The sequence below is a fragment of the Catharus ustulatus genome, chromosome 13 (genome assembly GCF_009819885.2).
Source record: "Catharus ustulatus isolate bCatUst1 chromosome 13, bCatUst1.pri.v2, whole genome shotgun sequence".
In the NCBI taxonomy this organism is placed as follows: Eukaryota; Metazoa; Chordata; class Aves; order Passeriformes; family Turdidae; genus Catharus; species Catharus ustulatus.
In genome coordinates this window covers 7,684,163-7,698,369 of record NC_046233.1, presented here as the reverse complement: position 1 = coordinate 7,698,369, position 14,207 = coordinate 7,684,163, and the positions used below count along the sequence as shown (strand labels likewise).

The following is a 14,207-nucleotide window of genomic DNA, read 5'->3' as shown; positions in this document are numbered from 1 at the left end:
TGCCGGGCTGTGCCACCCGGGATGCACTAGAATTGTTAAGGCTCTGCTGGGAAACGAGGCCAGGACAACAGCAAGGCAGAAAAAGCTGTTCTGCTGTCAAGGAAATGCTCGAAAAGCAGGAGGGAGTGAGGGATGAGAGCACAGCGCTGCAGCCCTGCGGCCGCGGGGGAGGCGAGCGAGTCCGTCCCGGGAGGGGGAGAGGGACGGCCGAGCACAGGGTGATGGGTGCCACCCCTGAGATATTCACAGCGCCCGTGCGCGCGGGGAGGAGGTAGTTTGTTTTCTTTTTTTGCTTTCTAATTTTATTTTCCCCGATATCTTCCTTCTCCTTCCTACCAGAAATAAAATTTAAAAACAAGAAAAAAAAATACCCCAAGCAAACCGCGCTGATCGCGAGCAGGCTGGCAGCGCTGCAGGAGCGCGGACAGGGCCGGGGCGGCTCCGCGGGGCGGCGCGGGGGGCGCGGGCCCCGCCCGGCTGCTCCGCCCGGCCTGCGCGGGGGCAGCGCCGCGCATCCCGGCGCCGGGCGGCAGCGACCGACCGAGGCAGGCTCCGCCGCTCGGCTCCGCTCCGCGGGGCTGCGGCGCCATGGAGGCGGTGGACCAGGTACGCGGAGAGCCGGGCTGGGCTGGGCTGGGCTGGGCTTTGCCGGGCTGGGCTGCGCTGCGGGGCACGCGGAGCGGGCGCGGTGCTGACCCCTCTCTCTGCCCGCAGCTCGCCTCCGCGGGCACTTTCCGCGTGGTGAAGGAGCCGCTGGCCTTCCTCAGGGTGCTCGAGTGGGTGAGTCCCGGGCTCTGAGGGGTTGCGGGGGGGCTGTCGCCAAAGTGCGCGCCCGGCGGAACAGGTGGGAGCTGGGCCGGGCGCAGGGACAGGGACATGGGGCGAGGGGCCGGGGACTCGCGTCCTGCAGCGCTGTGGGCTGGGCGGGCTGGTTTGTGGGTGACCCCTCCATCCTTGTGCTGCCTGTAAAAGAATTAAAAGAAAAAAAAAAAAAAAAGCCCAAACCAAAAAAAAAACGACACCGAGGAAAATAAAATCCTCGTTATGCATTTAGCAAACTTGTCTCTGGGCCGAGCGGGGAAGGAGGCGGATAATTGGTGTGCGGAGCAATGTCACTGTGTGTTGCTCTGATGCTCATTCGTAGTGAAGTCTGCAGGTCAAATGACATCCATCGCCAGTAGGTCTGCGGGAGCAGAGAGCCTCTCTGAACGGAAAGTTCAGAACATGTCATGGAGGATTAATCACATTCCCCTAACGCCGACTGGCTGGGGAATTATGTAAGGCGTGTATTTTGGGGGGCGCATCCCTGCGCGGTGCGTTTATCCACATGTTGGCACCTGCAACGTGCAGGGTGCCTCCGAGTGGGGGCTTGGTGTGCTTGGGGTAGCTGCTCACCCCAGACTCTGTCCCTGCTCACGTCTCTTCCCCGCTGGGCACCTTGAAGCATCAGGTCCTGTGGAGTTGGGTGATGGGGACATGGTGGTGCCACGGCCTGGGACAGGGTGGCCCTGCAGTGGGGTCGCCTGCATGTGCCAGTGAATGGACAAGGTCTCTTGTGTTCTTTGCCCAGAGCTCTGCAAACCCACCCAGCACTGCTGCTCCTTCTTCAAGGAGAAGTCAGGACACACAGGGGCTGAGCCCCAGGCGCTGGTCTGGGGGTGCTCCAGCCACTCTGCAGCGCTCATTGCAGGGCAGAAGAACAGGGAGCAAAGCTGTTCCTATGGCAGATAGCCACTGGGAGCGTGGTCTCCTGGCTGTCTGCCTGATGAGGCTGTGTCTGATGGAGCTTGGGAAGCCAGCCCTTCTGGGAAGGGCTCTGGGCTGATGGGCATGGGCTGTGCCATCAAGAGAATTGTTCCAGCCCCAGTCAGTGCGTTGGCATCCTCGGGACAGCGAGTGGGAACTCTTCTCTTGGCACTTCCCTGGGTCTGTAACTTCTTCCAACAGCCAGATATAAAAGCTGCCTTTGTCATGGTTGGAAGCCACAAGTAGAACTCTTCTGGCTGCTGCGAGTGCACGTTGCCTGTGTGTGTACACATACGTGCACACGCGGCTGGGTGTAAACAGAGCTCCTCTGACACGGCCAAAGTGGGCCAGTCCTTGGCAATGAGGAGAAGGGTGCAGAGTGTGTTAAGATGACCTGCGAAATTACTTTCTCTCCATTTGACATGTATGTGTAAGTAGAATTAAGCACAGTTTAGTTTATGATATTTCGGAGTGTGGAAGACATTTTTTTTATTAGACTTGACAGGTTTTTTGAATTGCTGAAATTCCATGTCTATTCAATTCATCTTATTGCTCCCATCTTCCTTCTCACCATGCCTCCAACCTGCTGTCCACCTCCCTCTACCATTTCCACTCTCAACTAATTGTCCACCTCTCCCTCAGACTCCTTTAATCAGCCTAATCATAGTTTTAAACTTTAAAAGAAGACCAAATGCTCCAGTCAATTCTGTGTCCACTTCCATGTCCCCCAGCAGCCTCACAGACCTTGTTGCACTTGATCAGAACAGTCAAATTCCACCCCTAACACCTCCCACTTGAGTCCTAGATTGCATCTGCAAGGAAATAAAGTTCATAGCCCAGCTGGTGACGCAGCGATTCTGGGCGTTGGGTGGCTCTCGTGCCTGGGGGGAGGCTCTGTGGTGTTGCAGCACAGATGGCAGAGCTGTGGGAGTTCCTCGGAAAGGCTGCTAGGGTGGAGGTGGTGCAGGCTGAAAATGTCCTCAGATTGTCCATGCAGTCCAGCCTTGAATTTTCACTCTGAGTGGATGGTTTGGGGTGGCTCATGGTGACTCTGGGGTGAGCATATCTTTATCTGTGATCCTCTGCTACTGAAATTCGTGTGTTTGTGGGTGCACGCGTTTGTGGGTCTGGAAGCAACTGAAGTGGCCGTGGGTTTGTCAGATGTGAAACTGTAACTGTTGTAGAATTAATCTTTAGGTGTGCAGATTCCAGATGCTCTGGCTCAGACACAGACCTGTCTTAAGGAGCAGGGACCTTATCTGACCTTCTCAATTTCCTACTTTGATGGTCACCTAACACCCAGAGAGAAACTGCTGAGATAAGGCTGATTCTTCTGAATATTCATAGCACTGTTACATGTTTTCATTTGTATTTCATTGTAATCTTATTTACAGACAAGAAATTGTGTTTAGAAGCCATTAAGAGACAACTGGCTCAGGCCTGGGAAAGGTTTAGAGAAAGAAAAGAAACCAAGAAATCGACTTGCAACAATTATGCAAGAGTTGCATTTTTTGAACTCTACTTAGGCAACAGAGCATATGGATCACAAAACTGAGCTTGGAAAAATGCACACAACTGTACTGGGTGAGGCCTGGGTGTTTCCAGCTTTGAGTCAACTCATGGCATATGCTGGGGGCAGGGAAGAGCTGTTTAAAAGCTGTATTTGTTCTTGCTCCTCTTTAGTGCCTTGGCTGTGACTCCACAGATCTTTGCATGAGAAGAATGTTCTTGTGAAGCTTATTTCTCAGATAATCCACTCTGGCACTACAACCAGTAGCAATGTCACAAACACTCTTGCAACTTCATTTGAAAAATAGCTCTCTTATACATGCACCTGACAATAATGAATAAGGAAAGATGAAAGAGAAGAAATATGTTCATTCTTCTCCCTGGATTAATTTCAGTCTTGTGACTCTCTTGCATGAAGCATGTGTTTAGACTGCTTTTATTGGGGTCTGCAAAAAGCAAGCAAGACAAGCAAGTTTGTCACTTCCAGCCTATTTGTTTGCTCTTGCTGCCTCTCTGGAGCCATAGAAGTGGAAATTAAGAGGAAAAAAGCAAGGCTCTCCCCATGCAGTGTGAGGGGTACAGGAACTACCTGCTGTACTCAGGCTTTTACAGGCAAAAATATTTTTGTAAAAATGAGAACTTTGTATCCCTATGTTGCAGAGGGGAGACATGGGTGGTGGTGGTGGGGTGTGTGGGTGTGTGTGTTTAATTACATTGTGAATTGCCACAAACTTTCCTTCTGCAAACCCAAAGCAACCTGATATTTGTCCAGTTTCCTGTAAAGTAACAGGAGCTGCCGTGCAGTCCATAATGTTTTTCCTCCATAAATATTGTCTAATAATGTCTGTTCCTCCATAAACAGCAGGGATGCAGAAACTCCACCGTTGTGCCAGTCAGGAGATGCTGTGATTGCCTCGATGGTTATCTATAGGTTGGTGTTTTAAAATAGCTTGCACTGAGCTCCCATCTCCACCAACTTGCAGCTGAGTCTGGGCTGCCATGGCCAGGGGGTGTTTTTGGGACAAAGGCCACACTGTAACTCTGTGTAAACCCAGTGCAACTTTTATCAGGACACTTGGGAATCATTTATGTTGCCAGACAAATCTCGTGGACACTATGTTTTTTCTTAACAGGATGACTTGGAAGTGAATGTTAGGACGTTCAGTGAACTCAAATGTTTCTGAGTTTTTTTATTTCTTGCCCTTATGCAAAAAACCCCCAAACATTGCAGGCCTTACACGACTGGCTTTCATCACTGCTCGTGAGCATCTCCAAGGGATGTACCAAAGAGTTCCAAAGCATTGCAGGGCATTTGGACAACAATCTCTGGGGGAAATTGGATGAAGATGGTTTGAAAAATCTGTGTGTGGTGCACATGGACCAAGCTTGCTTTGCTTCCTTGCCTTCACGCAGTGATCACTTGGGTGGTGAGCCAGAAAAAAGCCAGGCTGCTGTCTGCCTGGCAAGAGCCGAGCTTGCTTTGATGGTATAGATTCTGAAAGGGTTAGCACCTCTTGCCTTGCACACAGATGTGTGCTCAGAAGGCAAAGCGAATCTGAATCTTGAAAGACTGATAACGTCTTGTCTTTTGTCCTAGTGCTGATTGCTCATCTGGCCGTGGAGTGCTTTTGTTGGATTATATTTGCATGCATATGAATGGACATAAGTAGCTGCGTGCTTTCAAGTGTGCCCTAGAAAAGCCTAGCTATCTTGAGATGCTGAAAATAAATGGGAAAGAAATAAGAAGGTTATGCTTGCATGAAGCATGTGTGATTAGTAGTTTGCTCTGTCTAGTGTATTATGGGCCTGAGATGTTTATAGCTACTTGAGACTCTTCATCACATTTGCATATATTTGTTTGATTTTTGATTAACCAGAAGGCTACTGGCTGCTCTGGTATGGACAGAAACTTGGTTGATGGAGGAGGGTTAGCTTGCTGAAACTTAGTGCTCCTCATGGATGCAGGGCGGAAGAGTTGGGTGTTTGATCTTCTCTGTATGCATATTGAAAGAAAAGCCTTCAAAATAAAGTAATATTTCTTACTGCCTGGTAATTTTGCTTACACAATATCAGGATCAGATGCTGCATTTAGTGCTGGGCCCATCCATCTTGAGGTTAAGGAAGCACATACACATGTTAAAAACGTATTGTCAAGTCTTTTGATGTCTGTCTGGGGATGTAGGTACTTAGCTGTTCTTGTAAACTGTGTCCCAGTTGCTACCTCAATGGTCTTGGGTGTGTAGTGTCAGGTCAGGAAAACATGTGCCACTAAATCAAAAAAATGTAAATCCATTTCTATGGTATTTTAATATTAGGAAGGTAATTACCGTGTAACTAACCCTTCTCTGTAAGCTGTCATTAATTGGATGATTTCTTACAGGCAGCTTAGCATAATGCATGCAAAACACACTGCAGCTCTGGGCAGGCAAAAATTGCCACGATGAACCAACAAGATGTGAACATCTAAGAGACCTGAGCTGTGGGAACAGGCTTTATTTGTCCTTGGCTTTGGGCCTGCAACTTCTGAGCATTTATTGGGGTAACGTGCAGGCAGGGAACTCTGTCAGACAAGTTATTTTTATTAGGAAGAACCCAGTAAGTGGATTTTGCCATTAGACATCAGGCTCTGCGGTGTGCAATAGGAAGGATCTGAAAAGTTTTTGTAGTCTCACAGAACCATATGTCACTGCAGTGGGACTGGCACAAAGGCAGCAGAAGCACTAGCAGTGCCTACACGGTGTTTTAAAGTCTCAACTTCTACGAGTCTCATGACTCTGAACCTCTGGCTTTGAAAAAAGATGTGGTTTTAGATCAAGAAGAAAGATGGGAGCTCTAAACCCAGAACAAAAGTGAAAGAACAGGAAATCTGTCTTGTGGTCCCATGTTTTATGCAGTCTGCAGAGAGCTGGCTGTTTTGCTGTTCACATCCATGATTATCTGCATGTGTATCTGGCTGGAAACTGAGAACTGTGCTTATCAGCAAGTTGCTGTTAAAATGGTACAAATGCTGATACAGGGGAAGAGAAAAGGTCAGCAGTGCCTGACCACATTGCAAATAAATGACATCTTTCATCTGGAAAATGCCTACCATTTTCCATTTTAGGCCCATGTGATCATGGAAGAGCTGATTTTAAAAGGTCGCCTAATAATTCATTTAAATCCTGATGTTTCTCAAGCAGCCCACAGTGTGACCTGGTATAAAACAGTTCTGTAGGATTAGCACATATGGTTGGAGACAGGGCTCCAGGAGCAGAACTTTTTGGAGCTGCTGCTGTGGAAGTACCTGGGAGAAACTGGTAAAATCTCATGGTAAGACATTTCAATGGCTGCTCTTATCCGAGTGTGGCTGTTTGAAGCATTAGGAATAGAAGATGAGGAAAGAGACTCATTAATGCTAAATTTGATTATATATGCAAACCAGGTTTCTATGAAAAGAAGAACAAAAATGATCTGACTTTCAAACTAGCAATAAGATGAGTGGAGATAGAGGGTTCTGCTATTAGACAAACACAGTTAAAGTCTCCTTGACAATTTTTATGAGGGCGATGTTTCAGTCATCACTCCTGTAAATCAGCATCTGCATAATTGGAGCTCCGGGTAAAAGCCCTGCATGTTGACATCTCTGGATTCAGATGTTGCAGTTGGGAGAGGACAGGCTTGGAGATGTTCCTGATAAAACCTTTTTTGTTATTTGGATGCTCAGGTCCCTGGTTTAACCTGCATTCATGGCAGGTGTGATCTCAAGGGGCAGGAGATGTTGCTTGGTGAAGTTTTCCACTCTGCTCCAGGGGAGAGGACCTTGTCCTGAGCAGGGAAAGAGGAGAGGCAGGAAGCAGCAAGCACTGGGCTCTGCACAGGGCTGGTGGTGGAAGACAAAGCTGCACCTCTGCAAGCCCAGCTTTCCCCTTGGGCACTGAATAAAAATGCTTCTAAGTATGGGCCTGGGGTGCAGTGTGGAAAAGAGCACTTGGCTGTCTGGCTGTCTGTCCAACCCAGCAGCTGCCAGAGGGGTCTTCATGGGTTTTACTCTTGGTGGGAGATCTACAGAGTGCTGTTAAGAACATTATAGAAAGGAACATACAGCATGGAGATGCTGTGTTTAAGGTGTTTGTTCAAAGTGGCATATGTGCTGCAAAGTGTGACATTGTTGCTAAGGTGACAGCTTGCTTGCTTTTTGGCAAAAGCAAGAGAATACTGAATATAGGCAAACTGTAAGCTTTTGCTTTAATTTGCACAGTTTTATCTTCTGGCCACTGTAGAGACTTTTCAGGTGTGTGTTTGGAAGCAGCTTGAATACTTCACTCAGTTAAAAAAGCTAACAGTGCTTCCCATTCTTATGGAAAATCCTAAATCTCATGAAATGATGGGGATCCCAATTATTATAATTGTAGCTATTATTTATGTAATTGAAAGGCTTTGATATATAACATTTATTTAAGTAAGGAAGTATTCTCTAAGAATATTTTATATAACAAAAATATTAGGTGTTGTGTTATTACCAGCCTATGGATGCAGGCACATCCATGAGTGCATGCTCCAGATTTTTGGATGGGATATTTGCCTGCTTTTGCAAGTGCTCAAACCTAAGCTGGAGTGGGTGGTGTGGGGAGAACTGTGGGTCAGGCTCAGAGGTTGGTTGTGATGGGAGGGAACAGAGTCTTGTGTTGGACAGCTCGGTGCAGTGAAGTATTTTCATTATGCTGCCAGGGGAGAAGGATCAGCAGAGGATTAGACTGGTGTGGCCCCTAAGGAGAGAGGGTTTTCCAGATGAGCAGCCATCTGTGGCATGAAGCAAATGTTATGGACCTCAGTGTTGAGAGCGAAGCAGAAAGGTCTCCCAAGATGAATGTCAGCTTTGGCCCTTAAAGCAGCAGGGTGGGTGCATGACCCAGGAAAAAGGCTCAGGAAAGGCTGAAAGTAATGTGCTCATTGCCCTTTGTTGTTTTACCTTTCCTTTTTTCTGATGTTCTAATAGACTGATAAATGTGTTTCTCTGAGAAAGCTGTTCTGTCTGTGCCTTTTCCAGAATGCCTTAGCACCTGGGGGAAAGCTGTGTTAGAGGCAGAGCCTGTGGGAGCTGTGAGCTAATACTTTGGGGAGCAGAAAGTGCTGCAGCCTGAGGCTTGGGATGAACATTGTGGGGAGCTGTGAGGGCTCCAGGTCATGGGGAAGGGCTGGTGCAGATGTTCCAGCCCAGTCTGGTAGGGCCATTGCAAGGCAGAAGTTGGTGAGGATGTTTTCAGTGATCAGACCAAGACATAGGGGGCTTTTGGAGAAGCCTCTGTAATAAGAAGACCCCATCCTAGGAGGGAGGTAGTGTTACGGAAACACGAAGATTTCGATGGAATGTTATACATTTTCAGAGGAGAGGTGTACAGTCCTAGACCTGCTGTCAGAAATAAATCTGATTTGACTCTCTTGCAAAAGTCCCAACCTGTCAACTTGATCCTTATTCTATAAGAAATATCAGAGCCTACTGTGAACAGCCTGACTGAATATTCACTAGAAGTACTCAAAAGTCTGAAGTATTGAGGGTGAAATTCTGCCCAGAAGATTTCAAAATGAAATGCTACCCAACATCAGCAAGATCATTGATACATCAGAAAGTAATTTATAGTAACAGCTCTACAGTAGCTCTTTGAATTTCAAAGAGAAGTTTATTGTTTTTGTCCTCAGTCTTCTCTTTTCCTGATGTTAATGCTCTGTCCTCCTGTGTAATTTCTCTGTTGATGCAAATCAACTTGGCTTGAAGTGATAAGCCCCAGCTCAAATCCTTTGTCACATGCATTTTGGGTGCTTGTATTGGGACCCCATGTTTGATACTGCATTTGACAATCTTCATATTAGGTGAAAATCCTCTGTAGCACCCAAATAGTATTAAAGAAGTAGCAAAATCTTTCTTTCTAGATTCCCAAAACCCAAGAAGACACCTGGCTTCTTGGTTCAGTCTCCCTGAGGTGAGCTGTATGGTCTAGGGTTGCCTTAAGCATTCAGCCCAAAATACCCCAGGAAGCCAGGAAATATCTCACAGTTATTGAACAAGCAAACTTGAGCATTACTTGAACTGTTTTCAGAATAATCTTCTCCCCGGCTGTATGCTGGAGGGTATGCTCAAAGCAAAGCCAAACAACACTGTTACCTCATTTCAAGGCTTCCCTGCTCACTGGCAATTCTGTAGCAAGATAAGTTTGGGCTGGGTAACATGAACAGGATAAAAGATACAAAGAGGCTCTTTCTCCCAGGGTTTTCCTTGGTTTATTTCTTCATAGCTTCCAGGGGACGAAGAGGAAGTTTCCCAAAGTCTGGGGTCTTTTCTAGGGTTAGGAAAGGGGAGGGGAAACTTGTATTTCTGCCAATAGGATAACAGAGGGGTCAGTCCATAGACTTTACAGGGGTCACAGGAATTAAGGGACATACCATTCTTAATGCATCTTGAGTACAGGGTTACAACACAAGACAAGGTTTTGTTTGGTTTTGCATCTGCATGCAAGTCTAAAACCACATTGTTGTGTACCCCTGGGTCTCCCCAGCAGAAGCCATGTTGCGCACAAAACACCACTCCTTTGCATCAGTTGTTTACCCCATTTCAAACAGCCTCTGTATGGAGGGAAAGGTGTCTTGAAGTGGTTGAACATGGGTCCCACCTCCCTGTTGTGATTGCAAGGGGGAATGATGCTCTTGGGTGTATCTTGTGTCCAACCCAAGGGGCTTAGGTTTGATACTGGAAATTGCCTTATTACTGCAGAATAAGTTTGTATCAATAAATATCCTTCGAAGCTGAGCAGTTTCTCTTAGTGTTTTTTAGGGACTGTGCTTGAAAGCCAAAGCAAGTGTGGGATTCCCCCACCGCCAAATGCAGCAGCTGATAAATCCGGCAGAGCTCTCCTGATTGCCATCTCCAAGGGCAGTCAGCGTGCTGGAATGGAATTAGGACCCGGTCTGAAAGGAGATGCCTGCCAAAAAATTAAACAATGGATGCCTTCCTGTTTAATTCTAACATTTTAATTAAATTCTTCTCTGCTGTGTGCCTTTGATCTTGGTGAGCTGATACACATGGTGTGTGCTGTTGTGTCGTTGCAGCGTTTTGTTCTAATCCTTCACACAGATGCAAGGATGCATTTGAGGATGGATAAAAGTGCAAAAGTGCTCACTGCCAAGTACTGACTGCATTGCAAGCTGCCTTTTCCAACTGGTCACCCATGGGCATGTGGACAGAGGGATTACTCACAAGTATGGCTCAGTAGAGTTTCTCTCTAAACACATTCGCTCCCTTTCTCTAATCTTCTGTGAATGGTGCTGCAAGAAGAGTTTCCTTGATGGAATTACTCATTGAGTAGGGCTGAGGCCAAGAGATTTTATTGCAAAAGGGATTTAATTTCAAGTGGAATAATTAATAAACTTTGATTCTTCAGTCAGAGAGCAGAAGCAATGCTGGATGTTGTTGGATGGGCACATCCATCGATTAATCCCAGCCAAGTGCCCAGTTTGGGAGCATTTGGCAGGCAGCTGACTTTCCTTGCAGCCAGGCACAGAGCAGCAGGAAAGGTATTGGAAAGAGTTTCCTCGTGGATTACAGGCTGGGGCAGGTGATTGAAGATCATGTGGAGTATTTGTCCTTTGTGATTTGGATTGTACCTAAGATGTCAGGGAAGAAACTGTCATTGCTACATCAAAAGAAGTCATCGGTAGAGCTGCTTTGGGAAAAGAAATTTAATTCTTAATCTCAATTTCCTTTGAAAACTGGCTCTTTGGTGAGATCATGAATGGAGGAATATTTGTGACAGAAACTATTTCAACACAAAATATTGCTGTAAAGAATTATTCTTTACAGAAATGGTTGTATTCTCCCCTTCTGCACACCCTGCTGAGATGCCCCAGGCTCACTCCTTCTGGAGGAGCCAGTGATGGGACCCTTCTGCCCATTGGAATGGTGTAGTCTGACTGTGGCACCTGATTTCCAGAGCAGGGGCAGTGTGAGGGGGCAAACCCAAGTCAAGATTTTTTTTTTTGAGAGATGACAACTCTTTTGGAAAAAGCCAAGTGAGTCTAAAATGCAGAAAATTTTTCATAGAAAATTGTCATCTGACACCTAAGTCCACGGGTGCATGCTGGTGTTGTGGTCTATGCATACATTGTGTGCCTGGCCCTTTTTCTGGCCGGCTGTGGAATTTTTCAGAGCTGTGCAGGGGTGGCACAGTCCACTCAGCAGAGAATCAGCATTCCTCAGCCTCTGTTTTGCTGCGTTGGCTCCATGGGCTGCGCACGGTCCCTGTCACTCGTGGCAGGCAGCTCTGCGGAGAGGGCGCCTGCTCCAGCACAAAATCTGTGCCTGTCCAGATTGCCAGGCCCTGGCAGGCAGCAGGAGCTGGCTCCACGGCAGGCTGACATATGCAGGGGATGCTGGCTGTGCCACGGGGTATGAGCCTCCTGCCACTGCTGCTTCCCGGGCAGGGACAATGCCATGGAAATCATGGAAATGAACTCCTTGCCCGTGGTCCTCCACAGCCCAGTGGTGGTCCCCACTGCAGAGACAAGTGCTGTCACCACCTTTGTTCCCCTCCTCTTTTTCATCATCTCCACCATTTCACAGCAGAATTACAGCAACAGGAAAGGGGAGACTGGGTTCGAGTCTCATGGCAGAACTGATCCAGCACAGCTTCTGTTGCTGAGAAATCAAATAGAAAAGCTCTTTCTGCTGTATATCTCACCATGGCACAGTTCACTCATTTCTAAAAATTCCTTTCCCTCTTCAAATGTATGTGCTCATTAGTGCTGGGCACCCATGGGTGCGGTGTTGTTGGTTCATGCAGCTGGAGGGGCTCTGACAGAGCTCATAAATGCTCATTGTGCAGCTTAATCCCCCAAAAGTAGTGACTCAGCAGTGATCAGACATCTCTCATGGGACAAAGAGTTCCCAGCTATTCCCAAATTGCACTGAAACCCATGTGTCACTGGGCTGCCAAGAGGCAGGGCTTGAGTACCCCACATCTGTATTGCTTCACAGAGAGATTGCTAAGCATGTCCTGGGTGTTAGGACAAGAGTACTCTTGCTTCGTTTAAAAGAGAATTTATTTTTTTTTCTGGGGATTTTTACACTCCACCCCATGATGCGCTTTGGGATGCATTCAGCTTTCTCTTCTGAATAGGGCTCCAGATGATGGAAATAAATTATCATAAATTAGAATAGATTGCACTCTTCAGCATCTCTACATCTGTCATTATGTTTCTTTAACAGTTCAGTTTAACATTTATACACACTCTGACAGCAGCTACTGGTGTGTATGCTATAAATATTGGCTTGCAGAAGACATTAATGGAGTTTAGGTAAACGTTTGATGCTGCTGAGATTCTGTTCCATATGGTGGTACGCAGAAAAATGAGATTCAACATGCCACATATAGTGGTCACATATTCCTATGGACTGGACTCTTGGCATTGCAGCAGCTCACCACCCCACCAAGAAAGTGCAGGTGCCTTCAAAGAGGAAGGTGAGATTCTTGCAGTCTATTCTGATTTTTGATACCTCTATTTGTCTGTGATGCCTAAAGCCAACAACTAGCATGTAGAGATGGGAAGTGCTTTTGAAAAAGAGAAGTCAGGCAACAAGGTGTGGGAATGCTCTGCCTTGAACATGTCTAAAGAAAACCCATGGGATTGTCTGGCCCAGGTGCCATTTTGTTAGACAGTAACTGAGTGGCAGGGTGAAAATTTTGTGCACTGGTTAGTCACAGTTGCTAAACCTGTAATTTTTGACTCTACCCCAATGCAACTATCACCAAAACTACATGAAGGGAATGTGGCATGAGGGTTTGAGGAGTCTGGCTTGCATCCCTCTGACTTACAGGAGGACAAACAGCTGAGACCATCATGTCAAGAGGCAGGAAGAAATAAATATATTCTGGTTCTTCTAGTGTTCCTTCTGCAGTTCAACAGAATTTGGGTGTCTCCCATAGGTTTAGGGTTTTTGCTTTGTTGGCTAGGGGGTTTGTTTTTTTGTTTTTATTTCTTTTTGTTTGGTTTGATTTTGGAGGTTTGTTTTGGGTTTTGTTTGTTTGATTTTTTTGCTTATTGTAAGACTGATCTGTGATTAGTGCAGCCTGCTGTGTCCTCTGCAGTTTCTCTGATTTACCCCCCCTTTCAGACTAGAAGGAAGGTAAGAGGTCCGTGCCAGGCTCAGCACTGCAGAGGAGCAGTTGAGGTGAAGCAGCCCAGCCCCTGCTCCTGATGTGGGGCCCTGGGAAACATCTGGCTCGTGCTGGCCCTGGGGCACATCTGCTGCAGAGAGCAGTGCCTGCTGCATTTGCCCCTGTGTAATGCAATGTAAGTAATGAAGTAACCATAATGTACAAACTGGCTCAAAGCAGGGCAATCTGAGGAGAAAGTGCTCTTCACACTGTAAATTGCTAAAGGTCTTTATGATGCCAGTGAATTAAAAATCAGAGAAGAAAAACCCTCCAGTGCTGTAAGTTCAAGATGAATCTTTTAAAAGCTGCTGGTGGGGAGGGGAAGAGATAGCTTATCTGAATGGAAATGTATTTAAACTCTGTATCTTGTACAGCTCTGGGTTGCTGCAAAGCAAACAGTGTGTTCCCTGTCACTTGGAGAGCTGGAGACATTTTTGTACAGGCTGAATAGCTTTCTGTGTTGATGTTACCCCTTTTGATCTTAATTGTTAGTCAGATTTTCAGTCCTTTGCAGGTTATTTCTTTTAAAAGAGGGTGCTTCAGGTGTTTCAGTGATTCACTCTTATTTATTCACACTGGCAGTACAGAGGAGCCTGGTGTGCTCCTGCATCCTGTGAGCATCTGCAGCCACCTTCCCCCTGGCTGGGCAGAAACTCCTCTCTTACCTTTGAGTTTCCACATTCTCTGCTTGTGTGGTTCTTCTGCCTCAACCTCCCTCTGCTTTTTTGCTCCTGTGGAGGAAAAAAAATTTTGCGAAACCATTAGTAA

The 14,207-nt window shown here is 46.7% G+C and overlaps 1 protein-coding gene across 1 annotated transcript in view; it reads left to right on the top strand.

The window, feature by feature from the left end:
• The first annotated feature begins 512 nt into the window (after nt 1-512).
• Nucleotides 513-14,207, top strand: part of SYNPR (synaptoporin) — a 103,967-nt gene continuing 90,272 nt past the window's right edge. Inside the window, exons 1-2 of the mRNA XM_033071530.2 lie at nt 513-606; nt 715-780. Of these exons, the coding sequence (XP_032927421.1) occupies nt 589-606; nt 715-780 (84 nt within the window). The 5' untranslated portion in view covers nt 513-588. The remainder of the gene's footprint in view (nt 607-714; nt 781-14,207) is intronic.